General features: G+C 46.9%; 1 protein-coding gene across 1 annotated transcript; it reads left to right on the forward strand.

The window, feature by feature from the left end:
- Window positions 1-1,181: 1,181 nt before the first annotated feature.
- Window positions 1,182-27,836, forward strand: CLSTN3 (calsyntenin 3). The gene is made up of 18 exons (XM_007937148.2): window positions 1,182-1,245; window positions 3,685-3,807; window positions 4,260-4,455; window positions 6,240-6,448; window positions 6,713-6,862; window positions 7,109-7,294; window positions 7,701-7,982; window positions 8,790-8,902; window positions 11,723-11,885; window positions 12,508-12,564; window positions 13,305-13,462; window positions 13,591-13,739; window positions 18,321-18,547; window positions 18,869-19,039; window positions 19,912-20,057; window positions 20,291-20,426; window positions 27,216-27,418; window positions 27,696-27,836. The coding sequence occupies exons 1-18, from the start codon at window positions 1,182-1,184 to the stop codon at window positions 27,834-27,836; spliced, it is 2,874 nt and encodes a 957-aa protein (XP_007935339.1).

The raw sequence follows: 27,836 nt of genomic DNA on the forward strand, positions 1-27,836 counted from the left end.
TTTTCTGAATCTACCAACTTCCTTAGCTTCAGAGCCGGCTGGGCTGGCTCATCTTGGTTTAGGTGGGAAAATTTGGGAGAGGAGGCCGGGTAGGTGGGCAGTGGGAATAACTGTGCAGCAGGTCCATTTTCTCAGGGCCAGACATTTCAGTTGCTGATGAACTGCCCCAAAAGGTGTTAGGGGAGCACAAAAATATCTCATGCTTTCTTCAGTCCCAAAGCCCTTCCTCCTTCTGACCAACTCTCGATTCCTCATGTTCTGGGCCTGGGCACTGAAATACCAGGCCCTTAGGCATTTGAGTGCTAACCAGAAGGCTGGCGGTTCAAACCCACCAGCCACTCCTGGGAAAGAAGGCTGGGCAATCTACTTCCCTAGTGACACCGCTTCAGAAACCCAAGGAGGGGGTCGCTGTGAGTATGCGACTCCACCGCAGTGAGTTTGGTTTGGTTTGATCTCTGGTGGTGGCTGAGGGTGCTTCTTCACAGTACCCAGGAGGCAGGCAACAGAGACTTGCTGATGGAATGTGCTGTGAAAAGGGGTTAATGCAGAGTTGGGGGTGGTGGTGACGTGAATACTGCTCCTCCCCACCTCCTCAGGTCTCTGCTGACGTCGTCCTTTCCCCACTCCCTGGCTTCCAGCTTCTCATTCTCCTAATGTTTCTCGTATTTCCCACCCCTTCTATGGCTTTCCAGATTCCTTCCCAGCCCCCGCAGTTCCCCTGCTCCCCCAAATTGCAGTCTGGGGAAAAAATCCCTACCACATTCTCTCGCCCCTGCTCCCCAGCCCCATTGGTCACCTCCTCCCCCCTGCAGCACCTGGCTCCCCCAGGTACCCGATTGGCCAGCAGCCCCATCAATCCGTGCCTGGCTGTGCTGACGTCATCTTGCAGTAGCGGAGATGGGGTGGGAGTGAGAGAGAGAGAGTGAGGACACCGGGCTCTAAAGGGACCAAGTAGAAGCCACTGCAAGTCCCTCACCTCAGCCACACAGGTTGAGGTCTTCCCAGGTCTGCTTTGTGGACTAGTGTGGGCCGCAGGGTCCTCTCTGTCACTGCCCTGCTGCCCTCTGTCTTCTCTGCCCTCCTTGGAGAGAGCCCCTGCATCCTCCCCCAAGGTGGAATAAGCGAGCTGGAGGCTCCCACGGGAGAGAGAGCTCCAGCCCTGCCCTGCCCTATAGCACACCATGACCCTCCTGCTGTTGCCCCTCTTGCTGGCCTCCCTGCTCTCCTCTAGCTCCTGTAACAAAGGTGAGTGAGGTGGGGGTGGGGGACCCTGAAAGGAGGGCAGGGACAGAATGATGTGGGGGCAGAGGGGCAGGAGGGTTGAGCCTCTCTGGCACATGACAGTTGTCTGCTCCTCTTCAACCATCCCCCTTCCCATCCATTTTCTCAGATCTGTCCGGTTCTCCTCTCCCTTGGTATCTCCCTAGCCACATCCTCTTCTCTGGTCTATCTCTACCCATGTGCTTCTCTTGTTGGTCATCTTTCCCCCATATGATCTCCATCCCCATCTTGGAGTCTCTACCCACCTCCACCCCTGCTCAGTTTCTCCATGCTGGTAGATATCACAGGTCTCAAAGGACTTGTCCCTGAGTGGTGATGTGCATCTCTCAGTAGCTCCATTTTCACTGGGGTGTGCACGCACTAAGGCTGTGTGGCAGCTCCATATGGTTCATCTCCATCCCATCCTGGGGAGAATTTGTTCCTTGCAGCTCAGCAATTCGGAGCACGTATGTTTCTGCATGTTCCTCTGCATCCGTACCCTGATGCCTGCACACAGCTGGGCTGTGGGTTACTAAAGCTGCCCTCTCTGGCAGACAGCAGATAAATTCAGCTGGGTGAGGCTGTCAGAAGGACTGAGAGGGAGGAAAGGAGGGCGGGGATTGAGGGCAGAGGGCTCAGGTAGGTGGAAGCAGATGGAGAAAGGCAGAAAGGGGCAGAAGTGGCTGTAGGAGGGCGATAAATGTGTGACGAGAGGGGAAGCAGAGTAGGAGAAGAGAGAGAAAGCGTGGGAGGGGGATAAGAAGAGCATAGGAGAGGGCAAAGGTAGAGGCAGGAGGGAAAAAAAGGAGAATGAGAGGAAAATCAGGAGGAAAAAGGAAGATGTGGAGGGGGATGCCAAGGAAGGAAGAGACAGGGAACCTAGGATTGAGTGAAGGAAATGGATACAAGTGACCAAGAGGAGAGGAGCTGGGAAACAGAGGCCTAGATACTCAGGGAGGGAAGTAGGGATGGAGGGACAAGCTGTGGAGAAGGTGTCTGGTTCTGCCTTTCCTGCTCTTCAGCTCCTCTGTCTGCACTCTCCTCTGCCTCGTCTGGCTTTGGCTCCTGACTCCATCTCTGACTTTAGCCTGGCTTCTTAGCCTCCTGCCACTTCCTGTGCTACCTCCTATACACCATCTTGTGGCTTTCTCCTCAGCCATCTGGGAAGGAGATGTGGTGGTCATCAGCATGAAAGGGCAGACATTCAGATACCAGAAGGATTTTTTGAGGGAGTGGAGGAAAGGATTTCTTGCTCACCATGAATGCTTCAAACAAGTTGGCTTTTGGTGACTCTGTTTCCCTCTGCTGATATGTCCTCCTCCATTCATCTCCTGCTGACATGCTGTCATGAATGTGCTTTGAGAACCTAAGGCTTGGCATGATGGGACCAGATAGAGTAACCAATGGAGGCTGTGGTTGGGGGTGATGTGGAACGGGAGAGAACATGCAGAGCTCCCAAGGAACACCCTATAGTCCCCCCACCAGACTAGCAGGAACTGGTCCTTGAAGGGGGGTGTGTGGTTTAGTGGAGTATGGAAGGATCTGGAGCCTGAGTGAGTCCCACACCCATCCTGAATTGGTTGATGGCTGAAAGGAAGGGGGGGTGTTGACAAGAATTAGTACTAAGTCATGGGTCTGTATAAAATGTGGGGTTCAGGGAGTGTGGGGTTTGATGGCCCTGTAGTGGACAAAGAAATCTGCTGATTGTGAGTTTGCTCTTCTGGGTGTGGGGTGGGAAGCAGGGAAGGGATTTGTTGTGTTTCTAGGCCAGCTCAATAATCCCTTAGGATGTTGGCTCTGCTGGGTCCAGGCATTTGACATTGATTCCTTTGCTTCATCCCTGACCCTCTCTGTCCCCCTCCCTCTGTCCTATATGTCTTCTTTTCCCTCTGCTCTGGGAGAATGACCTTAGGTTAGAGGGTGATTGGCAGCAGTGAAGAGTGAAGGGAGCAGGGTTGGAAATTAAGAGGGGCTGGTAAACAATCAGGACCTCAGGAAAGTTCTAGATCTTCTGTTTTAAATCCCTTCGCTTTCCCAGAGCTCCTTTGGTGGCTACCACTGCTTCCTAACTCCACAGCCTCTACTGTCCAGCACTTGAAATCCCTAAGAATGTTTTCTACCTGACCCTGGTACCCAGGGGAGATGGTACTCTCCTCCCCCACCCCCTGAGGGGTAGGCCATTGTCATGGAAACTGTCTGTCCTGCTATAGGAGAAGGTTGTGACCTCCCACATGCCCTCTGACTCCTTTAATAGTTAATTTCTCATCCTTGTCCTTGTCTTCCTCCTTGTCTTCATGCAAGGTGCTTCTGCAGGGGGTGGGAAGGGTGACGGTGCTGGGGTGTGAGTTTGCCTAGGTCATCAGGAGCTGTTCTGGGAGTGGAGGCCCAGCTCATAGGTGTTTCCCCTTCTTTCTCTGGGGTCAGCCAACAAACACAAGCCATGGATCGAGGCGGAATACCAGGGCATCGTGATGGAAAACGACAACACTGTCCTGCTGAACCCACCACTCTTTGCCTTGGACAAGGATGCCCCCCTGCGTTATGCGGGTAATTGGGGCTGGGGGATAGCAAGGCAGGGCAGGCAAGAGAAAAGTGGTTTGGAGAGCAAAGGACAAGGGAGAGGTGGGATGGCGCTGGGAGTGGGAGGAACGAGAGTATGGGGAAGAGGTCTGAGGAAAGTAGAGGTGGGCTCCAGACAGGGGATAAACTATCCAGAAGAATAGTGATTGAGGAAAGGATGCCAGAGAGAATGGCTTGGCCAAGCAGGGGTTAATTGAATCAAGATTTTGCCAGATGTCAGACCTGATGGCTTTGAGAGGGGAACTGGGGTTGATGCTATATGTTTAATAGTTGAGTTCACACTTTCATGTCTGCAAGGGAAGGGATACAGGTTTGGGAGGAGGGGTGAAGCTGGAACCCCAGGTGGGGAGCCCAAGGGTGGAGGAGGAGGTGCTGGAGGTAGTGCAAAAGCCTCACTCCTTCCCTTCTTCCCTGGGCAGGTGAGATCTGTGGCTTCCGGCTCCATGGGTCTGGGGTGCCCTTCGAGGCGGTGATCCTGGACAAGGCGACAGGAGAAGGGCTGATCCGGGCCAAGGAGCCAGTGGACTGCGAGGCTCAGAAAGAGCACACCTTCACTATTCAGGCCTATGACTGTGGCGAGGGGCCAGATGGGGCCAATACCAAGAAGTCCCACAAGTGAGGGAGCCCTTCCCTGCCCCATATGCAGCAGGGCCTTCCCACTAATTTCCTGACCTGAGCTTCCATCCTGCTGTCCCAGCCCTTCACCATGCCCTGTCTGTGTTGTCATTGAACATCCACCCACTGCTCTGCTGTTCACAGGCATTAGGAACAGTATTCTTGGCCCCTGATGGTGCAGTGGTTAAGGCATTTGGCTACTAACGGAAAGGTCAGTGATTCAAGCTCACCAGCTACTCTGTGGAGGAAAGTTGAGGCAGTCTGCCTCCGTAAAGATTTACAGCCTTGGAAACCCAATGGGGTTGCTATCAGCCGGAATCAACTCGATGGTAGTGAGTTTTTGGTTTGAGTTTATTCTTGCCCATAGGATCCTTCAGTCAAGGTGACAGAAACGTATAGTAAAGTTTAGTGGTATCCAATCCTGGCTCTGGAGTCCTTGGCTGATACAAATAGTTAATGTGCTTGGCTGTTAATCAAAGGGTTAGAGTTTTGACTCCACCCAGAGGTGTTTTGGTAGAAAGGCCTGGAAAATTCTGAAAAACCAGTTCCATCTGCTCTGACACACATGGGGTCTCCATGAGTTAGAGTAAATACTACAACAACTGTTTTTTTTTTTTTTTTTTAAATCCTGGCTCTGTCTCTTATTACCTTGGGCAACTGAGCCCTTCTAGGTCTACTATCCCTTATCTGTGAAATGGAAATAGTGATGATACCTATTTTGTAAGGTTTCTGTGAAGGTTAAATGGTGTATGTTAAGCACACATCACAGTGTCTGGTACATGGTAAAGGATTCAATACATGGGAGCTATGATGATGATGATGATGAGGAGGAGGGTAAACTATGTTCAACACACATCCTGATCTCCTTTCGGTTGTCAACAGTCTCTGCAGTGGACACTACACTCACCCAACTAATAACATTCACACATATGGCTCTAGGAGAGAGTGGGGAGGAGATAATTACAATGTGAAAGAAGCCAGTGCCCAGGTTACTATATCTTGTTCTCACTGACTCTCATTTGAGTGTGACAGAAAGATCAGCAGTCAGGATTCCTGGGCCACTAAGAGCCATTAGAGATAAACCATTTTTTGTGACTTAATTTCCTATTTGGATATAAGGGAAAAGAAAGTATATTCAAATATACTCGTGTGTCTGGGCCACAAGTAGGAGCCATCACCCTGACATGCACATTTCACACAGGACCACAGAAGGCAGCACGCAGCTCATGTGTGCTGCTCAGATATGTCTGCTGACTTGTGCCTTTTGTACAAATACCACATTTCTTCTTATGGCTGATTTTAATTTCAGCTTTTACTCTGCATCTTCCTTGATTATCTTATTGAAGATGATTGTTATGAAGGAGAATCTGCTGGATGTAAAATTCTTTGCCTACCACCCCGCTTGGTACTCCATCGTATGGCATTCTGTACAAGTCATCAGAATCAGTTCCTAAGTGTTTCCTGGTGGTATCACTTACATCAGTCATCTTTTCCTTAGCCCCTATTCTCTTAACCTTCTCCCTGGAGTCTGCCCTACTCTGGCATGACTTTGACCTAGTTGTGTTCTGAGGGGTGGGCAGTGAGCATGCTGACTTGCCTCGGGCTCAGGGACGGACAGACTCTCTCCTGCTTTGTGTCCCCACCTGCTTTCCTACTAGGCCCCTTGGGGCTCTCTTAGAGCGTGGAAGCTGGCTGACTTTCCCTTGTCCCCTTCCTTGTCCCTGCTTTGTCATCACCTCTTCCTTATCCCCTCCTTCACCCTCTTCCTGATCTGGTGTGTGCAGGGCAACAGTGCATGTGCGGGTCAATGATGTGAACGAGTTTGCCCCTGTGTTTGTGGAGCGGCTGTACCGTGCAGCAGTGACAGAGGGAAAGCTGTATGACCGCATCCTGCGGGTGGAAGCCATTGATGGTGACTGCTCTCCGCAGTACAGCCAGATCTGCTACTATGAGATCCTCACACCCAACACCCCCTTCCTAATTGACAACGATGGTGAGTCCATCCCCTGCCCACCCCAGCTGCCCAGCTCTGTGTCAGCCCACCTTCCTCAGTGTAACCTAGGGCTGTGCTCCCACATCTCCTGCCCTTCAGATGCTCACTTCACATCTTCCTTCTCAGATGTGGAACTTTATTCTCCCAGGCACTTCCTTGCATCCTAATTCACCTGCTGTTCAGTGAACTCATGAATTCTCCCCTTGCCTCCCTAGGCTTTCTCTAGTGCTGCTGACCCTATCTGTCCCTCTCACCCCACCCCAGGGAACATTGAGAACACAGAGAAACTGCAGTACAGTGGTGAGAGGCTCTACAAGTTTACAGTGACAGCTTATGATTGTGGGAAGAAGCGGGCAGCAGATGATGCAGAGGTGGAGATCCAGGTGAAGCCCACCTGTAAACCGAGCTGGCAAGGTGAGGAGCTCAGCTCTGTGACAATCTTGTGAATCATCTTTTCCCTTGGTCTTTCTGTTTGTTCCTTCTGACAATCATGAGGGCTAGCCTTGGGTCAGGGAAGGGATATCTGGGTGCAGATTTGTAGCTGTCTTCCCTAGCCAGGACATTTTCCTAGGAGCTCAAGTCTGGCAGTGGACATAGCAAGAAAATGGATGGAAAAGGCTGCCTGACTCCTCTCTCCACTGCCTGATCTGTCTCACACAGGCTGGAACAAAAGGATTGAATATGCACCGGGTGCTGGGAGCTTAGCTTTGTTCCCTGGTATCCGCTTGGAGACCTGTGATGAACCACTCTGGAACATTCAGGCCACCATAGAGCTGCAGACCAGCCATGTGGCCAAGGGCTGTGACCGTGACAACTACTCAGAGAGGGCACTGCGGAAACTCTGTGGTGAGTGTGCCCCCCACTCACTTCTTCAGGCCTGTTCTTTCCCATCCAGCCTCTGCCTGACCCTTATCTGCCCCTTTAAAGAGTCTACCTTATATTTTCTGACCATTGCCAAGTATACATATCCACAGAGGTTGTGGCATTGGCAAAAATGCATCATAGCACAACACTGTCATCAGATACATTATGGGGCAATTGTAGGGAGAGATAAAGAGCTGGAGAATGGGTTGAGTTAATTAGAGAGATATTCCTAGAAAGGTCCATCCCCATCTTGTCTTTGAAAGTCCAGAAGAGGTGCTGAGACCAGCAGTAGGAAATCTTTCTCCATCCCCAATCGGTCATTCTTTCCCTGCTTTCTTCCCATCTGTTACCCCAGCTCTGACATTTGTGTCTCCTGGGGCTCTTGCAGGTGCTGCCACTGGGGAGGTGGATCTGTTGCCCATGCCTGGCCCCAATGCCAACTGGACAGCAGGGCTCTCTGTGCACTACAGCCAAGACAGCAGCCTTATCTATTGGTTCAATGGCACCCAAGCTGTGCAGGTGCCCCAGGGTGGCACAGCTGGGCTGGGCTCTGGGTCCCAGGACAGCCTCAGTGACCACTTCACCCTATCCTTCTGGATGAAGCATGGTTTAACTCCCAGCAAAGGGAAGAAAGAAGAGGAAACTATTGTGTGTAACACTGTCCAAAATGGTGAGCTCCCTAGGGCACTGCTTGAGAGTGGGGAAACTGGCCTCTTGTCCTGGGTCTGTCACTGTCCAATGTGTAACCATGGGCAGGTCACTTGACTTCTCCTCATGTGAAATGGCAGTACTAGGTTTGATATTCCCTGAAATTCAGTTATTTATCCCCAGCGTGAAATGTTGAGATTCTCTACTTACACTCAGAGAGCAGTGGAATTGCTACCACCATTCTCATTTGTAGTTTTCCAGTCTCCCTGAAGCAGTAGACTTCCTCATATCCACATCCATTATAACCCCTTTATTATAGCCAGGCACCCAAAACCTGGGTAATGATGTACCCCTTCTTTCTCCTCTACCACTATCCCATCTTTCTCAGAAGGCTAGTTGGCTCCATCTCCTAGAATTCCCCCTTTCCTTGACTGCAGTGGCACATCCCTCTAGGGAGAGCTCAGCTCTTTCATTTTTAGCCACTCCTCTGACCCTATTTCTCTTAACCTGAAAGTGCTTTTCACTCATGACTTTTGTATTAGCCAACGGACCAGTAAAGAGTTGGTGGGAGGGAGCAGGCTGGCCAGTGTTTCCCCCTCAGCCAGAGTGCTTGAGAGACCTAGTTATCACTTGGACTGAACCATATGTGTGTGTTTGTGTATGTGTGTGTATGAAGAGAAAAGAGAGAGAGAGAGAGAGAGAGAATATGAACAAGGACAGAGCACACGAGAGAGGATTAGGAGAAACCAGTATCCTTTCTTTTGGTGCTTTGAACTTGTTCTTGCCTCAGGCCCTGTGCTTGACCCTTGTCTCCACCTTCTTTCTTCAGAGGATGGCTTCTCTCACTATTCGCTGACAGTCCATAGCTGCAGAATTGCCTTTCTCTACTGGCCCCTGCTTGAGAGTGCTCGCCCAGTCAAGTTCCTCTGGAAGCTGGAGCAGGTGAGGCTAGGTGTTTGCAGCTTACTTTCAGGGAAGGAGGGACGTGGGACAGGGATGGCATTTTCTGGGTTGCCCTCTGCTCCCTATTTCATTCTCCACTTCTAGTCATTGAACATTCTATCCCTAGGTTCTCTTGTTCTTTTCTTCCAAGGTTTGTCTCTTAGTACTCTGGGATTAAGAAGAAATAGGGAAAAAATTACCATGAACACCCAAGTCAACCAAACATCTTATTTTATTTGATCTCTGTTTTATCTGGAGCCTTAACATTGCAATCCCTGACTGTTAGGCAGTTAGCATGTTGTAACTGAGAAAGTTATTAATTCTGAAATACATGAATTGGGGTTGAGTCCTGCCATGGAACTCTGCTAGCAATGATATCTTGGTTAATATATTTAAACCTCTACTTCTTTTCCTATTAAGAGAGGATAATAATAATTCTGTATTCCAGGGTAGCTGTTAGGATTAAATGATATAATAGATTTTTGTAGATGTTTTGTACATGTTCATTCCTCTTATTGTCCATGATTATGAGAGATAAAAAAATTGGACAAAAATTTAAAAATCCTTTCCTGAGCCAGTGGTTGCAGCCTCATCTCTATTCAGCCATTCTCCAAGCTGATCACAAGGACCAATGGGGAATAATTTGAGTTTACATCTGTTTTTCTTGTAAGCCCTGGTAGAGTGGCTAAGCAATGGCTAAAGAGGGCAGAAAGTAGAGGGAGGAGGGGGAAGAAAGACTACAGGAAATCCACAATCTGGATAATTAAGGATTGGCTACAAAAGCTTTTTGCTGCAATCTTTTAAAGAAATAGCCTGCCAATTGTTACCTCTTAATCTTTCCTCCAGATCACTAATATTGGCAGCTCATATCACCCTCTCTATTTTTTTTAATTCACTCTCATTTCAATAAATATTTATTAACCATCAATTAAGTCTCAGGCACTTGGCTAGGTTCTAGGGATACAATGGAGTCTAAGATAGAACAAGAAAAAATCTTCATTGGGCTTATGTTTTAAGGGAGATGGGTTAAATAAAGTAAATAGACATAAAAAATAATAAATTATGATTAATTCTCTGAAAGAAATAAGTAACTGAGGTAGAGAATGGGGGAAGATCAGGAAAGGGGGATCTCAGTTTAGGGAAAGCCTGATTGAGATGGAATTTAATCTTAGTCCTAAAGGATGAGAAATAGCCATGAGAAGAGTGCAAGCAAGAGTGTTCCAAGTAAACCAGGTACAAAGATCCCGAGGCAGGAAAGAGCTCAGCATGTTCTAGGCATAGAAGGAAGGCCAGGATGTTAGGGTAGAGTGAATAAAGATGGGAGAAGATGATATGAGGTTGAAGAAGTGGGCGGGACCAGGTTATGCAGTGGGCTCGTGTGCTGGCATTAGTTTAGATTTTGTCTTAGAAGATGTAGGAAGCCTTTGGAAGGGTTTGAAGCAGGGATGTGACCCAATAATATTTACATTTAAGAAGAACTCTTTGACAATTGTGGGAGCAATGTATTGAAGAGATGTAAGGGTAAAAATTGAGAGACAAGACTGTTACAACATTTCACATGAGAGAGGTGGGGGACTTGGCTTACTTGCAGCAATGGAGAGGGAAGAACTACACAGAAACACACTGCTTTGTTATATTTGAACCTGGGATCAAAAGGACCTGCTGATGGATTAAATGTGGAGGATGAGGGAAAGGGAAGAATTAAGGATGTCTCTCTCCTAGGTTATCCACTTGAGCGTGTGCATGGATGGTGTAGCATTTTACTGCCCAAGGAACACTGAGGAAGTCAGAAAGGGGTGTGGACTTCCATCTTACACATATTAAATTCGAGATACCTGTCGTACATCCAAGTGGAGAACCCAGAATTTAGAGGAGAGTTTCTGGCCTAGTGATGTAGATTTTGGAATTATCAGCATAAATATGGAATCCACAGGAACAGATGAGGTTATCCCTGGGAAGATAGTGTAGAGAAAAAAGGGAAGAGGGTCCACGTCAGAGCCTTGAGGATCCCCAATATTTGGAAGCTGATAAGGCAGACAACTCATTACTCTTCACTCCTCTGACCATCCCTCACTCCTGTCTTGGCTGACTGTCGGAGAAACTGCAAAGGCAGACAAAGTTTGTTTAGTGGTTCCTGCTGGGTTAGAAATTATTCTAGAGGTTCCAGTACCATAGATACTTGCATACATACATATACACATACCTCTTAGGAATGTTTATTGTTTTAAAGATTTATCAGAAGAGGGTAGAACTTTAGGTACTAGATTTGTTGTTTGATAGATTTTGGGCAAGGATGCTAATCTTTAAGCTGTACTGGGTAGGCATTAGGAAGCCCTCTTATTAGAATTGGGAATATGAGGGACTGTGTTCCATCGCCGAAGAATAACTCTCACTACTGTTGAGTCGATTGTGACTCATAGTGACCCCTCCTTGGGTTTTCTGAGGCAGTATCTCTATGGAAGTAGATTGCCCAGTCTTCCTTCTGAGGAGTGGCTGGTGGGTTTGAACTGCCAGCCTTCTGGTTAGCAATCAAATGCCTTAGGCTCTACTCCATGAGAGTTTCCTTTCCCAAGAATGTTGTTGTTGTTATGTGCTGTCAAGTCAGACTTGACTCACAGCGACCCCTCCTTGGGTTTCTGAGGCAGTATCACTATGGAAGTAGATTGCCCCACCTTCCTTCGGAGGAGTGGCTGGTGTGTTCGCCAGCCTTGGTTAGCAGTCAAGTGCCTTAGGCACTACGCTACCAGAGCTCCCCTCCCAAGAATAGATACAGGAAAATTAAGTAACTGAGAGACTCTTGCCCTTACCCTCTTCCCCCAGGTCTGTGATGATGAGTGGCACCACTATGCTTTGAACCTTGAGTTCCCTACAGTCACACTCTATGCTGATGGCATTTCCTTTGACCCTGCCCTCATCCATGACAATGGCCTCATCCACCCACCCCGAAGGGAACCTGCTCTCATGATTGGGGCCTGCTGGGCTGGTAAGACTCTCTAAGCTTCTCTGTAAAGGCATCAAAGGTTAGAATATCCAGAATTTGGGATTGATGAAGGGAGGTGGGCTTGGGAGAGCAGCCTGACTCCAGGGCTAGTTGAAGCCAACCTCTTGTACCTCCTTGCATCTGGGTTGGGTGAGAGTGAGAGATCTCCAGTGGAGGAGACCACAGCTTTCCACATCTCTACCCATTTCACTGGGCATCACCTCTGACTTGGAGGAATATCCTTGGGCATCACCAGAACCTCTCTGTAACTTCAGCTTGTGCTTCCTTTGTTCCATCTATAGTGATAATGATTTCTACAGCCCATTCCCCTGCTAGAGAATAGTAACCCTTCATCAGTTCATCAGTCTTTTAACTTTTAAGTCATTTTTTCCTCCCTCTCCTGTATGTGTGTGTTCATACCATGGCCTATGCATTCCTCGCCAACATGTTTGGAAGTTTGTCTATAATAGAGGCCTGAGAGATTGGGACATGACAAAAGAAGGATTGAGACTCAGCCGAGAGGTATCATTTACTACATGTATAGGGTTAGAGCAGGAAAATCCTCTCACCCCTTTTAGTCAATCCATCCCACAACCCAGAGCTCACTGGCACTTTTTCCCCACAGAAGAGAAGAACAAAGAGAAGGAAAAAGGAGGAGACAACAGTGTGGACCCAACACAAGGTACTCTGTGTGTAAGAACTGGAGACTAGAGATTTCTCATCTTAACTTTCTGTTCTGTGTTCCCTTTTGCACCTCAAATCCTATCCAGCCTTGCTATTTACTGCTTCATACACCACCAGGGGGCAGAACCTCAGAGAAATACAGCAAGGCAGGGTTTCCTTGGAGAGGTAAGGCCAGATGTAGTTTGTCTGGATGCTGGGTGTCCTTTCCTGGCTACAGAGTGAAATGGAGTGTTCTTTTGCTGATTTTCCACATAGTTGAAAGGAAGGAGTCAGATACACAGGAGGGGAAGGTCTGTGCTTCCTCGGAAGCTCGCTCACGCTCAGCCTGGATCTCCTTGCATGTCACTGTAAAAGATGCCTTTCTTGCAGTCTCCTCCTTGTTTCTCCTCTTTCCTCCCTTTGGTCCTGGCTTCCTTCTTCCCTTTCCTGCTCTCCTAGATGCTTTCCTCATTTCTGTTGCTTTTTATTTCACATTTCTTCTCTCTCTGATTTGTTCTTTTTTTTTTTTTGTTTCATACCTTTCCCTTTTCCAATCTCCCCCTTATCGTCATTCCTCTTTCACCTCTTTCCTTCTTTTTGTTCCCATATTTCTTGTTTCCATTTTCTTTCTCAAACCATCTTTTCCCTTTCTCTTCACTTCTGTCTTCTTTTTCTCTCAGTCTCCCTCCCCTTATCCCATCCCTCCTCTCCTTTTACCTTTTCTCACCTCCTGGTCCCCCTCCTGTGTTCCTGCCCTAGGAGACCCCTTGCCGATCCACCACTACTTTCATGGCTACCTGGCTGGTTTCAGCGTGCGCTCAGGTCGCCTGGAGAGCCGTGAGGTCATCGAGTGCCTCTATGCATGTCGGGAGGGGCTGGATTATAGGGATTTCGAGAGCCTGGGCAAAGGCATGAAGGTATAGCCCCTTCCTCTAGCCCTCTCTTTCCCAGCATGCTCCCTGCCCCTCAATCTTGCCCCACCTTTGCTCCCTTCCTCTCCTGCCTCCTGGTCCTGCTCTCAGCTCTGTCTGTATCTGGGGCCCAGGTCCACGTGAACCCCTCGCAGTCCCTGCTCACCCTGGAGGGGGATGATGTGGAGACCTTCAACCATGCCCTGCAGCATGTGGCTTACATGAACACTCTGCGCTTTGCCACTCCTGGCGTCAGGCCCCTGCGCCTCACCACTGCTGTCAAGTGAGTGTTGGGAGGGGTGGGCAAATCATAGAGCAGAGCAAGAGTGTCAGAACCCCTTGTCCTTAGATATCATCTATGTTTAAGCACACCTCCCTCATGTTACAGACGGGGAGATTGGGCCCTGGTAGAAGGTGATTGACCAGCAAAAGTTCACACAGCAAAGTTGGTAGAAGAGCTTGGAGTACACACAGATTTCTCAACAACCAGTTCATTATTCTTACCACTGAATCACACTTTGGGGTTTTGATCTTCTCTACACTGATATGTAAAGTGTCACAGAGAGGGTGCTGGATTGAGAACTGGGGGACCTCATATTAATTCTAACTCAATATTAATTGCCTCAATGACATTGGGCCACTAGCAAGCTCTAGTTTCTTCACCTATTTTAATCTTGCTTTACCAGATTCTTGCAGGGTCAAATACAGTGATTAAGTGTGGGTCTGGCAAACTAAAGCCTGGGCTAAATCTGGCCTGCTACCTGTTCTTAGAAGCAAAGTTTTATTGGAACACAGCCATGCCCATTCATTTGCATATTGTCTGTGGCTACTTTTCATGATATGAAAGCAAAATTGAGTAGTGGGACAGAGACTGTATTACTGACAAAGTTGTAAATATTTACTACCTAGTCCTTCAAAGAAAATGTTTGCTGATCCCTTGGTTTTATAAAAATTCTATTGTGGTAGATGGGGTAGTCTACTTCCGTAGTGATACTGCCTTGGAAACCCAAGGAAGGGTCGCTATGAGTTGGGTATGACTCAATGGCACATAACAACAACAACAACATTGTGGTTTAATATGATAAAACATTTGCCATTTCAATCCTTTTTTCGTGTATAGTTAAGTGACATCAATTACACCATGTTGTGTAACCGTCACCATTATCAATTACCAATTTTTTCATCAACCTTAACAGAAACTCAGTACTCCTTAAGCAATAACTCCCCATTTCCTCCTCTCACCTGCCTCTGGTCATCACCAATAAACTTTTGACTCCTGAATTTTAAGTAAGTGATTTAAAATTCTTTAAAAGAAAAATTCTAGACTATTTCAAAATTTAAGTATATATTATGTGTTTTAAAAAGACAAATTAATTGAGAGGTAATGAAAACATAATAGTTAAAGACATAGGATCTATTACTAACTTTTTAGTATTGGGCAAATTAACCTTTCTGGGACTCAGTTTTCTCATTTATAAAGCAGAGATAACAATAGAATCGAACTCATGGAATTGTTCTAAAAACTAAATTATATAATCTAGATCTAATGCTTAGCAGAGTGCCTTTAAAACATTCTGTAAATGTTGGCTGTTAGTCTATGAAGGTATTTTCATCCATTATTATTGATTATGGGACAGTTTTTAGGAGATAATGCCATCTAGAGGGTGGATTACACCTACTAGGTGTCAGAATTCCTGAGTTCAATTCTCATCACCTTACTCCATTTCAGTTTCCACATAAGTTAAATGCAGAAAACATCTCCAGATTTCCACCTGAATGCTGTAATTTCTATCTGGAAGTTCTGCCAACTTCTCACACAAAAGAATTAAAGCTGAAAAAATTACATTCAATGCCCAAATCAGACATTTCCTCCTGAATTCTCTATTTCTGCAATGATGTCTCTGTCCTTGCAATCACCAAGGCTTGAAACCTCTGAACCATCTTTGATTCCTCCCTATTTTTATTCTCTATGCCCCATCAATTGCCAGGTCACCTAGATCCTGCCTCTCTGCTGAGGGTCTGGAATATGTCTTACCTCTTATCATTTCTGTCATTACCTCTTGTATTCATTTCCTAGGACTCCTGTAACAAATTAACACAATAATAAGAACAGAAATTTATTGTCTCATAGTTCTGGAGGCTAGTAGTCTAAATTCAAGTTGTCAGCTAGGTCAAAGTCTTTCTGAAGAATCTAGGAAAATATCCTTTCTTATCTTTCAGCTTCTAGTAGCTCCACGTCTTCCTAGGCATATAGATACATCTTTACAGTCTTTCCTCTGTCTCTCATCTTTTTTTTTTTTTTAATAAGGACACCTTTCAGATGGGATTAGAACCCACTCTACTCCAGTATGGCCTCATGCTAACTAAATGCTAGCATCTTCAAAGACTCTAGTTTCAAACAAGGTCACATTCACAGATACAGGAATTAGGACTTCAACATATATATGTTTTTATGGGGATGGCATTCAATCCATAACACCTTCCTAGGACTGAATGGCTAGACTTCTGTAAGACTCATGTGTTTTGCCTGGAAGTCACTCTTGACTTTTCTAGCCCAAGCTCTCATTACCTCCTATCTGGCAATAGCCACCTGACTAGTTGACCTATCTAGTCTTTCAGCTTCAGTTCACCCTCCATTTTGAGGCCAGGGTACCACTCCCCACTGCTGTCGAGTTGATTCTGATGTATAATGACTCTGTAGGACAGAGTAGATCTGCCTCATAGTGTTTCCAGGGCTGTAAATCTTTACAGAAGCAGATTGCCACATCTTTCTTCCATGGAGCAGCTGGTAGGTTCAAACCACTGACCTTTTGGTTAGCAGCCAAGCACTTTAACCACTGTGTCACCAGGGCTCTTTGAGGCTAGGATAGTCATCTTAAATGAGACTTTTCATTATCACCTTCTCCTAATACTTTCTCTTTCCCATTGAATAAAAATGTTAGAACTCTTATCGTGGAGTCCCTGGGTGGCACACATGGTTAAGGTCTCAGTTATTAACTGAAAGGTTGGGAGTTTGAATCCACCCAGAGGTGCCTCAAAAGAAAGATCTGGTGGATCTACTTTTGAAAGATCATAGCTGTTGAAAACCCTGTGGAGTACATTTCTTCCCTGAAACACGTGGGGTTGCCATGAGTCAGAATCTACTTGCTGGCAACAGATTTTTTTTTTTTTAAATCTGATATTCAGAACCCTCTTGTTCCCCTACTCCTCTTAATATACTCCTCCCCATCCACTCTATGGTGGTCAAAGTCCCACCTAGTAAAGTCCCATCCCTCTTCAAAGGCTAGCTCAACATTTCTTTTCTTGATTATTTCTACCTTTCTTTTCCAAACATCCCATTCACATCCTAGCTAGGAATAATGTCTCCCTCCCCTGAACTCTCATTTTGTTTGTTTGTTCTATTCATGTGGTGGTGATCATATTTGCCCCTGTTAAGGATTTGTGTGCCTTATCTAATCTACCAGACAAGTGCTTTTGGGTTGGGACAGTTCCTCTTGCCCCTCAGATCCTCTAGGGTAATAGCACTCAGCACACCACTGCTCATTGCAGTGGGAATGTCTGTTGCAGCCTGTGCTCCTGGGGTCAGCTGGGATTGTTTCCCAAGAGGCTTTGATCTGGAGCTCCAAAGCATAGCAAAGATTGAATAAGGGGGTTGAACTTAGGTCCCATTCCTATGGTACAGGAACTCAGCAAGTGGTGGGCATTGGTAACTTTAGTTGGCTCTAAGCTCATCATACCTGCTAAAGTTATGTCTTCTCCCTTTTGGCTCTAGCAGTCAAGCTGGACATGCTCAGTAACATTCATGATAACAGCTCTCAGCAAAATTATTTCAGTTAGCATAGACATATGGACAATGGTCTCTCCTCCTGAATTAGCAAGTCCCTTATGAAGACTGCTTGCTCAAGGTGGTACATCTTTGTAAATAAATTTCCCTGGTGCAAAACCAGGCTTCACATGGTAGCTGTGGCTTAGTGGAAAGATCAGTGGACTTGGAATGAGAAGAATGGCTTTAAGCCTTGACTTTGACACACATTAATAATGTGGCCAAGATGCTTCATCGAAGAGCTTTGGTTTCTTATCCCTATTCAACAGCATTGAAATAAGGTTATGATAAATATAAAATTGGCAAGGTGCTTTATAAACCAGCAAATGTGAGATGTCCTTATTATTGGCAAAGGGTGGGGTTAGAAGTGATCCTGGAAAGGTAGTTCCTGAGTGGCTGTACTGTTGGTTGGTTTGGTTTGGCTGACTCCTCTAGGGATAGTTTTTCTGGTGCCAAGATCAGTGAGACTTCATGGGAGGGTGTAACTGAGTGCAGGATAGTCAGATTAGTTCACGTACCAAAATAAGTTTCCCTGCCATTGACGGAATAGTAGCATCACCAAAGAGGAGGACATCCTTTGATAGCCCACCTATTTCACCCCACTTTTGTTGTTGAATATTTCCTGGTACATTTCTGCCAGATATTGTATTGAATGCATGATTTTTTAACTCCTGGATGAAATCTGAATATGTATATGCATTTTTGTAAATTCAGTTTGTTTTCTTTTTCATTGAAATAAGATTTGATAGATGTCTCACAATCCTGGGGGACAGCATTGATGACATGAACACCCCTACAAGTCAGGGTTACCTGACTTTCTGTCTCTGGCCTTCTCCTGCAGTGGCACCTACCAGAAAATACCCTGCAGCATTCCTCTGGGATGGAGGTGCAGAGACTCTATGTCCATTTTCTCCCCTAGCCCCACCCCAATAGGGAGTACTCTATTTTAGAGATGAAGGCCCAGAGGAGTGAGATAGATATAGATTGTAAAGGAGAAGGCTTTGAGGTCACAAGCTGCCTCTCTTCCCTCTTCTCACATAGGTGCTTCAGTGAGGAATCCTGTGTCTCCATCCCGGAAGTGGAGGGCTATGTGGTGGTTCTTCAGCCTGATGCCCCCCAGATCCTGCTGAGTGGCACTGCTCATTTTGCCCGCCCTGCTGTGGACTTTGAGGGGCCTGAGGGGGTCCCTTTGTTCCCTGATCTTCAAGTCACTTGCTCCATTTCTCATCAGGTGGAGACCAAAAAGGATGAGAGTTGGCAGGGCACAGGTAAGGGTGACTCCCAGAAGTGACATCATCGAGAGAAGGAGGCAATGTCTGGAACCAGAGGGAGGGAGTGTCTGGGACTGGAAATGAGAGCCACTTTCTCCTGCATTTGCTTGACTGGAACCTCTTGCAGTTAGGAAGTAGAGCCAGTGGAAGGTACACGGGTGTTAGGAAATTGTTGGGCCATGCAGTTCTTAACTGATGCTGACTGCTCTCAAGAAATGGCTGTGGAAGGGGAGGAAGAGTGGTCACAAGGAGATGGCTGACTCAGGATTTCAGTGGGCCCTTCAGCTGTGACCCAGACTTTGACTCTCTCTTGCCCAGTGACAGACACACGCATGTCAGATGAGATTGTGCACAACCTGGATGGCTGTGAGATTTCTCTGGTGGGGGATGACCTGGATCCTGAGCGAGAAAGCCTGCTTTTGGACATGGCATCCTTGCAGCAGCGAGGACTGGAGCTCACCAACACATCTGCCTATCTCACCATTACTGGTCAGTGGGGACTGGGAGCCTGTCCTCTTTTTGTTGCTCCTCCCTATGCTCCAGCACCTGGGAAACCCAGAGGGCTCTCCTTCCAGAGGGATGTGGCCCAGTGCTGTTTTGCTCCTTCCTAGTCTGGAAGATATTCTGGCTTCCTGGTTGCCCCTCAGGAGATAGATTCCAAATATTTTGTTCTCCCCAGTCCTTTCTACAGTGGGTTCACCAATACCCCTGGTTCCCCTTCAGATCTCTTCTCTCTGTCCTTCTTTGGCTAAGTCTTCTCTAACTAACTTTCTAATGCTCCAGATGTTTAGTACTAGCCATCTTCTCATATATTCCTCTAATCTCATGTACACACCATGGCTTAAAGTTAAGTCCTCATACCTTGATGAAAAATGGGAGTGCTGATTTGGTAGTTTTCAAAGGAAGAATGCTATTCTCCAAAGACCCTTCCAGAAAGGGTCCCTCTTATTTCTGTTCCCTTCCAGGCTCGAGTGAGAACATATGTATGTTCCCATCTCTCAGATTCCGTTCTGCTTGCCATTTCCCTTCTGTCCTGCAGGGTCTTCTTATTTCCTTTTCTCCATCCCTGCTCAGAAGTCACAGCACAAATAGAGAGGGCAGAATAGGAAATGAAACCTCTGTTGTTCCATCACAGTCAGTCAGAGCAGGGTGGGGATGGAGGGGAGCCTCTCTTTCTCTGAGAGCTCAGTCATACCCTGTCAAGGGATGGGTTAACCTGTTCTATGTGACTTGGTTCTGTTCCTCACTTTACTCGGGCTTCGTGTGGTGTCCATTAGTAAGAGTTTGGGAGAAAAGGAGAGAGGATTGTGTCCCAGGGCTTTCCTTCACTGGCTCCTGCACTGAGCAGTTCCTTTCCCTAGGGGTGGAGAGCATCACTGTATATGAGGAGATCCTGAGGCAGGCTCGTTACCAGCTGCATCACGGAGCTGCTCTCTATACCAGGAAATTCCGGCTGTCCTGCTCGGAAATGAATGGCCGTTACTCCAGCAATGAATTCATCGTAGAGGTACCCAGGAAGTCTCCTTCCCTCCATGGATACTCCCTACTGGCCAGGGTGGCATGGACTGAAATCAATAGTTTGTGGGAATGGATGTTGCAGCACGGATGACTTCTAGACTTTGTGATGGGCAGAGGAGGAGAAATTTGAAATCATAGTTAAGAGACGGAGCTGGGCTTTAGAAAAGTGGAAAAGGGTCTGGGGTGAAGCATATATGCCCACTGAGCCTTTCCTCTCCCCAGGTCAATGTCCTGCACAGCATGAACCGGGTTGCCCACCCCAGCCATGTGCTCAGCTCCCAGCAGTTCCTGCACCGTGGCCACCAGCCACCTCCTGAGATGGCTGGACACAGCCTGGCCAGCTCCCACCGAAATTCTAGTATGTAAGGCTGGGTGAGGTGGGGCTTATCAGGGAAGGATGGATGACAGGTGAGAGGGCTGGGCACAGGTGTCTTCTCCTTCAACCACTGGTAGGAGGAAAGAAAGTTGGAGCAGGGGGCTCTGTTCCCTATAGTACCTGATTTGGTTGGCCATTGTGGACACATTTCTTTATCTCTTTGGATCATTAATTTTCCCCTGTGAAGAATGTGAACCTTGTGTCATTGAAGAGACACTCATGCTTTGAATCATAAAGTCAGCGTGGGGTTCATACCAGGGCTTCAAATTGGTTCAGTCATGAAATTGGAACAGACTTGAATTTGTTAAAATGTGGGTATAGTGGAACAATAACCAGAACAGGGAAAATTATGAGTCAAATGGGAGACTTGGAAGAAGTGTAGTGAGCCCTTTTAGGAGACAGGATTATTGGCAGAACTGTGAAGAGTAACACAAATTCAAAGCACCAAGGTCAGCCATCTTTGGGCTGGGCACCATTGTTTCTGACTCTGTTATTCAAAAGATTTGGTTGCTATGCAGCATGCATGCTGCCTTTGTTTTCAAAGTGAGAGATTAAGTTTCAGGCAAAGATCAACCTGTAATTTTTCCCATTGTTGTTCTGGTATACCACATTTTAAAAATTCAGTTTCATTTCAGTTTTGCTTCATTGTCCATGACTGAATTGGGAAGGACCAGTTTGAAGATGGTTCTGGCAGCTTTCTTATCATTCCATGGATGATTCCTCTGCAGCAAAGCTATTAAGTGTTCATTAAGCATCTAATGTGTATTGGCAGAGTCCAAGGGTGGTATAAACTCTCAGCTGCTAACCAAAAGGTTGGTGGTTCAGGTGTATCCAGGGGAATCTCAGAAGAAAGTCTAGGTAATCTCTGACTGAAAACTTAGCCATTGAAAACCATTGCAGCCCTGACACACATGAGGTAGCCATGAGTTGGAGTTGACTTGATAGCAACTTGGTTTGGTGTACTAGCACTATCCTAGGTGCATTTAGAGATATAAAAGAATTGTAGGGTAGATGCAGTCTCTATCTAGCTCAAGTAGAAAGTTGGCATATTACATATGCAATTATGTCCTAGCTATAGTTCATAAGAATATTTTTAAAACAAAATAAGCAAAATATTACATCCAGATAGAGTGCTGTCCTTCAAAGCAATCTTGTTTCCTGGCCATACTCCTTAACTGCAGCTATTGCTGTTGAGTCGATCCCCACTCATAGTGACCCCTCCTTGGGTTTCTGGGGTGGTGCCACTACAGAAGTAGATTGCCCAACCTTCCTTGCAAGGAGTGGCTGGTGGGAATGAACCACCAGGCTTCTGATTAGCAGTCAAATGCCTTAGGCACTTTCTGACTTATGAGTTGCTTAATTGTAGAAAATACAAGAATAAGAAAGAAAAATCAGTCATAATTCCCTGCAGGAGAAGGAACCACTGGTAATATTGAATATTATGTTCCAGTCTTTTTCTGGGTATTTTTCCTCTTTTACAAAGTTGGGATCAAGTTATTTTGAAATTGCTGTTTACACTTAATATTATAAAACAATATTCTTCTGCATTATTAAAAAATTATAAATTTTTTGTGAAATGAAAAAATTATACAATGATGCAGAGGTTGCTAAAAATGTTTTTTTTTTTTAAATCCCTTTTAAAAATTGCTTTCAAAGCCAATTTATGATGTGCATTTACTTTTGTTACTTTTTAGGCACACATTGCTTTTATTCTTATATTAGTCTTATTATTACTGTTACATTACTTTCTAGCTGTGTGACTTTTTAAAAAAGTGATAAATCGGTGGTCTTTGAGAGTGGATTTAATGTTTAAAAATGGAGAATGATATCCAGAACCAACTCTGACATAAGTGGAAAGTGAAGTTGAGTAATACTGAGAAATACTTGATGGCAGTGGATTTGGTTTATTTATTTATTTTTCACTATATTGTTGTGTGCCATAGAGTTGATTTTGACTCATAGAAATCCTATAGAACAGAGTAGAACTGCCCTACATAGGGTTTCCAAGGCTGTAATCTTCATGGAAGCAAATTGCCACATCTTTTCCTATGAGGTGGGTTTGAACCGCCAGTCTTTTGCTTAGCAGCCAAGTGCTTGACCACTGTGTGACCAGGCTCCTTTCACTAACTATGACTCTCTGCTTTAAAGTTTGATGCTTTAAAAATCAGTCTCATTGGGAAGTTCTGAAGGGCCTGCCAGGGTGTCGCTGATTCAGGCTCATTCCTCGTGGCCCTGGATTTCAGTCTGGTTTCCTTTCCTATGTGGTGGCCACCATCCACATTGTCTCTTGTGTTTCCTTTTCCCTGGGACTAGTTCCCTTCTTTCTTACTCTTTCTGAAAACAAGCACAGAGACCTTTTAAATTTTAAGCATTTTACTGTGATTTACTACAGCAAAGCAAATGGAAGTAGGGGTGAGGTGGGAGTATCAGACATAACCAGTTGCAGAGGTTCAAAGAAGCTTCTCATAGTCATGAGTGGATAGAGACGTATGAGTGATGTAAACTTTTTTTTTTAAGTAGACTTCTGGGACCAGTTTTTCTTTGTCTCTCTTCACTCACTAGCTCTTTCTCCAGTTCTTTCCTTGGAAATTCTCCCACACAACCTTGTCTGGGTTGGAAACTGGGTCCTGCTATTTCAGACTTCAGGCCCAAGGTAGATCTGGGCTGGCATTGCTGCTGAACCTGATGATATTCTCAGTCCTTATTTTCTCAGGGTAGGAGGCTCTAGGTGGGTGAGTCCATTATAACTGACCCTAAGCTTCCTCTTCTGAGGGTCCAGCTGCCCTGCACTGACTGGCCAGGCAGACAGCATTTCTCACCCCCGCTTCTAGGAGCTGCTTGGGCTGCCCCAGTGTTTGTAAGTGCCACCCTTGCTTCACAACACCCCCCTTCCCCATATCTCCCATTCCTGTTTAGTGAAGCCCAGCCTCGCCATTCATTATTTTGAACTGATGTCCAGACCAAGCCTCCCTGGACTCAGGTAGGCTGAGAGCAGCAGCCTGCCTTTGCTTTCCACCAAATAGGCCCAGAGTTCATAGTTCATCTGAGGGCATTTGTGATTGACCTCCTCTGAGCTTACCAGAAGATCCACTTCATAAAACCTGTTTCCCTTTCTCTGTCTCCTCAAGGTGTACTCGCCCCTTTGCCTCCCAACCGCAAGAGTAGGTTCATTTCCCTGAAGCTTCCAAGGGCGTCAGAGAAGAGAGATCAGTGTGGACTAAGACAGAAAGGCTTTATGGCACATGTAAAGTTTGAACTTGGGTCTTGAAGGGTGGAAGGGATTTGGGATGGGCATGAAGATAAGGGAAGTGTATTCCTGACAAGAAGAGTGTAAGTGAAGGAAAAGGCAATACTGAACATGATGATGGCAAGGAGGTGAGAAGAGAGAGACAGAGATAGAGGGAGACAGAATAAGAGAAAGATTGAGAGAGAGAGAAAACATGAGAATAAATGGGAATTTGAGAACTGGAGTTGTATTCTTGAGTAGGAAGAATAGGTTCTCTGAGAAGAGTGAGACAAAATGATGAAGACATTTTTTTTACTTTTAATCTAGTCCTCCCAAACTTTGATACATGTCAGAATTGCCTGGGGAGCTTTAAAAAATCTTGCTGCCTAGTTTACACCTGGGACCAATTAAATCGGAATGTCTGGGAGTGGGAGCCAGGCATCATCAGTTTTTAAAAAATCTCCAGGTGATTTTAATGTGCAGGAAAGACCGGAAATCATTTGCCTACAAGTATCTGAGGTTTATAGAAACATGTATAATGCATTAGGTAAAAAATGAACATGAATTAGAAAGGGAGGAGGAAAGGACAATGCCCACCAGAATAAGACTGAAATTAGGCAATAAAGTCAGGTGGTTCCTGATTTAGGATGTATTTCAAGTTAGGGGGAACTACACTTATGACCCTCTGTTTTTGTTTTTCATACATCTTATGGTTAGTAATATGCACTCAATACAATATTGTGGCATATAATTTGCTGATGTTCTTCTCAGATGCTCACTTGTGGATGTTCAAAGAGCAGAGTTACAAAGATACTGATGATAAATGGCAATAATAATGAAAACTTAAAAAAAAAGGAAAGTTACTGACTTTTGTCAGAATTGAGTTACAAAGGAGATCATGTACTATGAATACTATTTAGTTGCTAGAATGGGCCCAGATTTTTACTCTAAGCTTCCTTGTGGCTAGAACACAGGGAGGCTTGAGCAGTTATGAAAGCTATATGATAACAGTAAACCATTATGCCAAGAGAAGCTCTGGAACTATGACCAGAAGGAAGTTTCTCCTGAGGAACTTCATACAGAGGGCCCCATGAGGGGCTGTGGACAGACTTTCAACAGTGTCCTTATAATCAAATGAAACCATCAAATGGGCCATTTGCTAAAACACACCTTAATATTGGTTATGGACTCCATTCAAAGACAGAATTAACTGCTTGGATCTAATGCAGTAAGAAAGATTCTTTGTACTTCTTAAACTCTTGGTATTTGTCTGTAATCAATTTGGAAATCCTCCCATCTCCCTAGCCTCTTGGCTCATTTGAAAATAATTCTCTATACTTGTTTGCCTACAGATAGAGTATCTGTATTTTATCTTTCCTATGGTCATTTCTTATTTTTGGCTATCAGCTTGCCACCTCCTTCACCAGGTCAGGAGTACAGAGGCACAAATGCATTTGACTGAGGCATGAATCAGAAGTTTTGGCTTGGTATTGAGGCATTCATGGAGTAACTTCACCCACGAAAACCTCCACTCTGAATGGGGGCCTCACACTCCTTCCAGAGCCTGGGCTTGGTCACAAGTTCCATCTGCTGGTGAGGTCACCTGTCCCTGGGCTTTGTTCATTAACATGGAGACCTAAGAGGGACTGTTTCCTACAGATGAGCAGAAAGAGCACTCTGTGCTGTTCTTCCCTCTGCCCCTCTCCCCAGGCCGTTGAGAAATGCCTTTGCAGCCAGGCCCATTTCCAACCTGGTCCGGTGCCCGGGGAGCTTGCCAATCCTGTTCCAGCAGAGTCAGCTCCAATTGGAGAGTGGCCCCAAGTGGGCCATGGGTCGGGTCAAGATGGGGACCAACTTGGCAGGGTGCTGCCAGGGCAGTGGCCTCAGGGAGGTGTGTGGCTGGTGTACCTGCTCATGTAGGGCAATCTCCGTATACCTGGCTGGCCTTGGACCGTGTGGCTGTGTGAGTGTGCTGGCTGCGGGGAGTCAGGGGCTCCTGTGCTTTATGCTTCTCTTTGTTCTGTTCTGTCTCTTGAGTCTTGGAAGCTGTGAGTAAATTTGGGCCTGGGAATGTATATGTCAACTAGAGCATAACACCTCTGGGGGCTGGTGTGACCCTGGTCTGTGAGTGTAGTGTGTGTGTGGTGTAGTATAGTGTAGTATATTGTGTGCATACATGTGGTGTATTGTAGTGTGATAGTTTCTCAGAAGCCCAGTGCCTGGGCTTCACGGAGCCTCTGTGGTCAGGTGATCCTCTGTGCACACAAACGGGGATAGGTGTTTGCACCAATGTGGGGTATAGTGAACCAGCTGCCTACGAGGTCCCTGGTCCTGGGGGTGCATGTGTGGGCCCTCTTCCTCCATCTTCTGTCCCTGGGGCTGTGGGCATTTCTGTTCTGCCTCTTCATGCTTTTCCGAGTGCCATATGTGTGTGTGCAGGAGGGGGCCAGGGTCATGTTTACGGCCGCTCACTCTGTAGCCCTTGGGGCTCGTGTCTGTGGTGTTTACGTCTTTCTTCAGGGCATTGCCTGGTCTGCACAGCTGGTAGGCAGATGGGTGATGCTGAATGTAAGGCTTTACTGTGCCTTGCTGGACATCTTCCGATACATTCCTTTAATCCAGCTGTGTGAGCGGGCTGTCAGGTGGCTAGTGAGGGCTGGTGTGCAGGCTGGCAGGAGCCTGTCTCAAGTGTGGGCCGTGGCAGCCTTTGTCCAGCTGTGTGCCCACACATTCTTGATGGCCATGTACCTGTCCATGCACATCTGCTTTTCTGCCATCAGCTCTAAGGTCCGAGTGAGAGTGCATGCACCCTTTCGCATCTCACTGCCCTTCAGGATCTATACTCCCTTAAGCCTGGGCGTCAAAGTAAGACTGCAGGGCCAGAGAGATGAGGGGCCCAAATTGGAGATGGCTACATCTCGGGGGCCTATTAGTGGGGAGCAGAAGCCCCAGACACCGAGGAGCCCCAAGCCCACAAGGAGAAGGGTGATGACATCGAGCAGGCGCGAGCTCAGTGCAGGTGGGTAACAGAAGGGCTGCGCCTGGACCCTTGGACCTGTCTCCTAGCCTTGGATCTGGCACTACCTTCTTGGCAGTTTCCCCTCCTACACCAGGTGGGCCATGCAGCTGCCTCTCACCTTCCCACACTGGGTTCTGGGGCACCTCTTTCCTAGGCTGAGTGGTCTCTGGGACGATGCAGGTAGAATGATGTGGCAGATTCCCACCCTTGTCCTCTGCTTTTGAGAATAGATCTGCTCTCAACAGTGCTGGGCAGAGAGTCTTTTTCCTCTGCCTGTCCTGCCTCCATCTGCACATCTGCTGCCCTCTGTCTACGTGTCCCTTTGACCACGCTGTCCCTCTTGCTGCCTGTCCTTCCCAGTTGGCTCCGTTTCTCTTCCAGCTCTGCAGGACGTTGTCCTCTTCTGGATCCCGTCCTTTCTTACTCCTGGACTTCCTCCTCTGCCCAGCCCCACCCCACTCCTCTGTGTGCCAGCCTTCTCAGGTGAGCCTGGCCATGGTCTCCTCACCCCATGCTCTCCCTGCAGTGGTCCCAAGTGCAGCAACTCTCATCATCGTGGTGTGTGTGGGCTTCCTGGTGCTAATGGTCATCCTGGGCCTGGTGCGCATCCACTCCCTTCATCGCCGCGTCTCGGGAGCTGGGAGCACCCCAGGGGCCTCCAGTGACCCCAAGGACCCTGACCTCTTCTGGGATGACTCAGCTCTCACCATTATCGTGAACCCCATGGAGGTGAGTGGCCTTGGGGAGTGGGCAGGACTCCTGGGGGAAGGGAGTCAAGATTTAGCTGGAACAGTCACAGCAAAGACTCTTAACAATAGGCTAGGCTCTGGTTGAGAGCTCTTGGCAGAGCTACAGTGAACAGGAAGGAAGAAGGCTCAGATGAGATAGGGGGGGTAGTGGGGCAGAATGTAGGGGGTGGAGGGAGATGTGGCGCTTGGCAGAGAGGCTCTGAGGTGTGTGCAGGCCACTGACCCCTGCTCCTCCTCTCTCCTCCCATCCTCTCTAGTCCTACCAGAACCGGCAGGTCTGTGTGGCAGGGGCTGCCAGTGGCCGGCAGGAGGATGAAGACAGCAGTGACTCAGAGGCAGCTGACTCCCCTAGCAGCGATGAGAGACGCATTATTGAGACTCCCCCACACCGCTACTAA

This window comes from Orycteropus afer, unplaced genomic scaffold, assembly GCF_000298275.1.
Source record: "Orycteropus afer afer isolate SDZICR_OR568_19922 unplaced genomic scaffold, OryAfe1.0 scaffold00040, whole genome shotgun sequence".
Lineage (NCBI taxonomy): Eukaryota > Metazoa > Chordata > Mammalia > Tubulidentata > Orycteropodidae > Orycteropus > Orycteropus afer.

Excerpts from the sequence above, each read along its gene's own strand:
- CLSTN3 (XM_007937148.2), top strand. The coding sequence starts at position 1,182 with ATGACCCTCCTGCTGTTGCCCCTCTTGCTGGCCTCCCTGCTCTCCTCT. Across the intron at positions 1,246-3,684 it reads CTCTAGCTCCTGTAACAAAG|CCAACAAACACAAGCCATGG; the intron begins GTGAGTGAGGTG and ends CTCTGGGGTCAG. Across the intron at positions 13,463-13,590 it reads GCCTGGGCAAAGGCATGAAG|GTCCACGTGAACCCCTCGCA; the intron begins GTATAGCCCCTT and ends TCTGGGGCCCAG.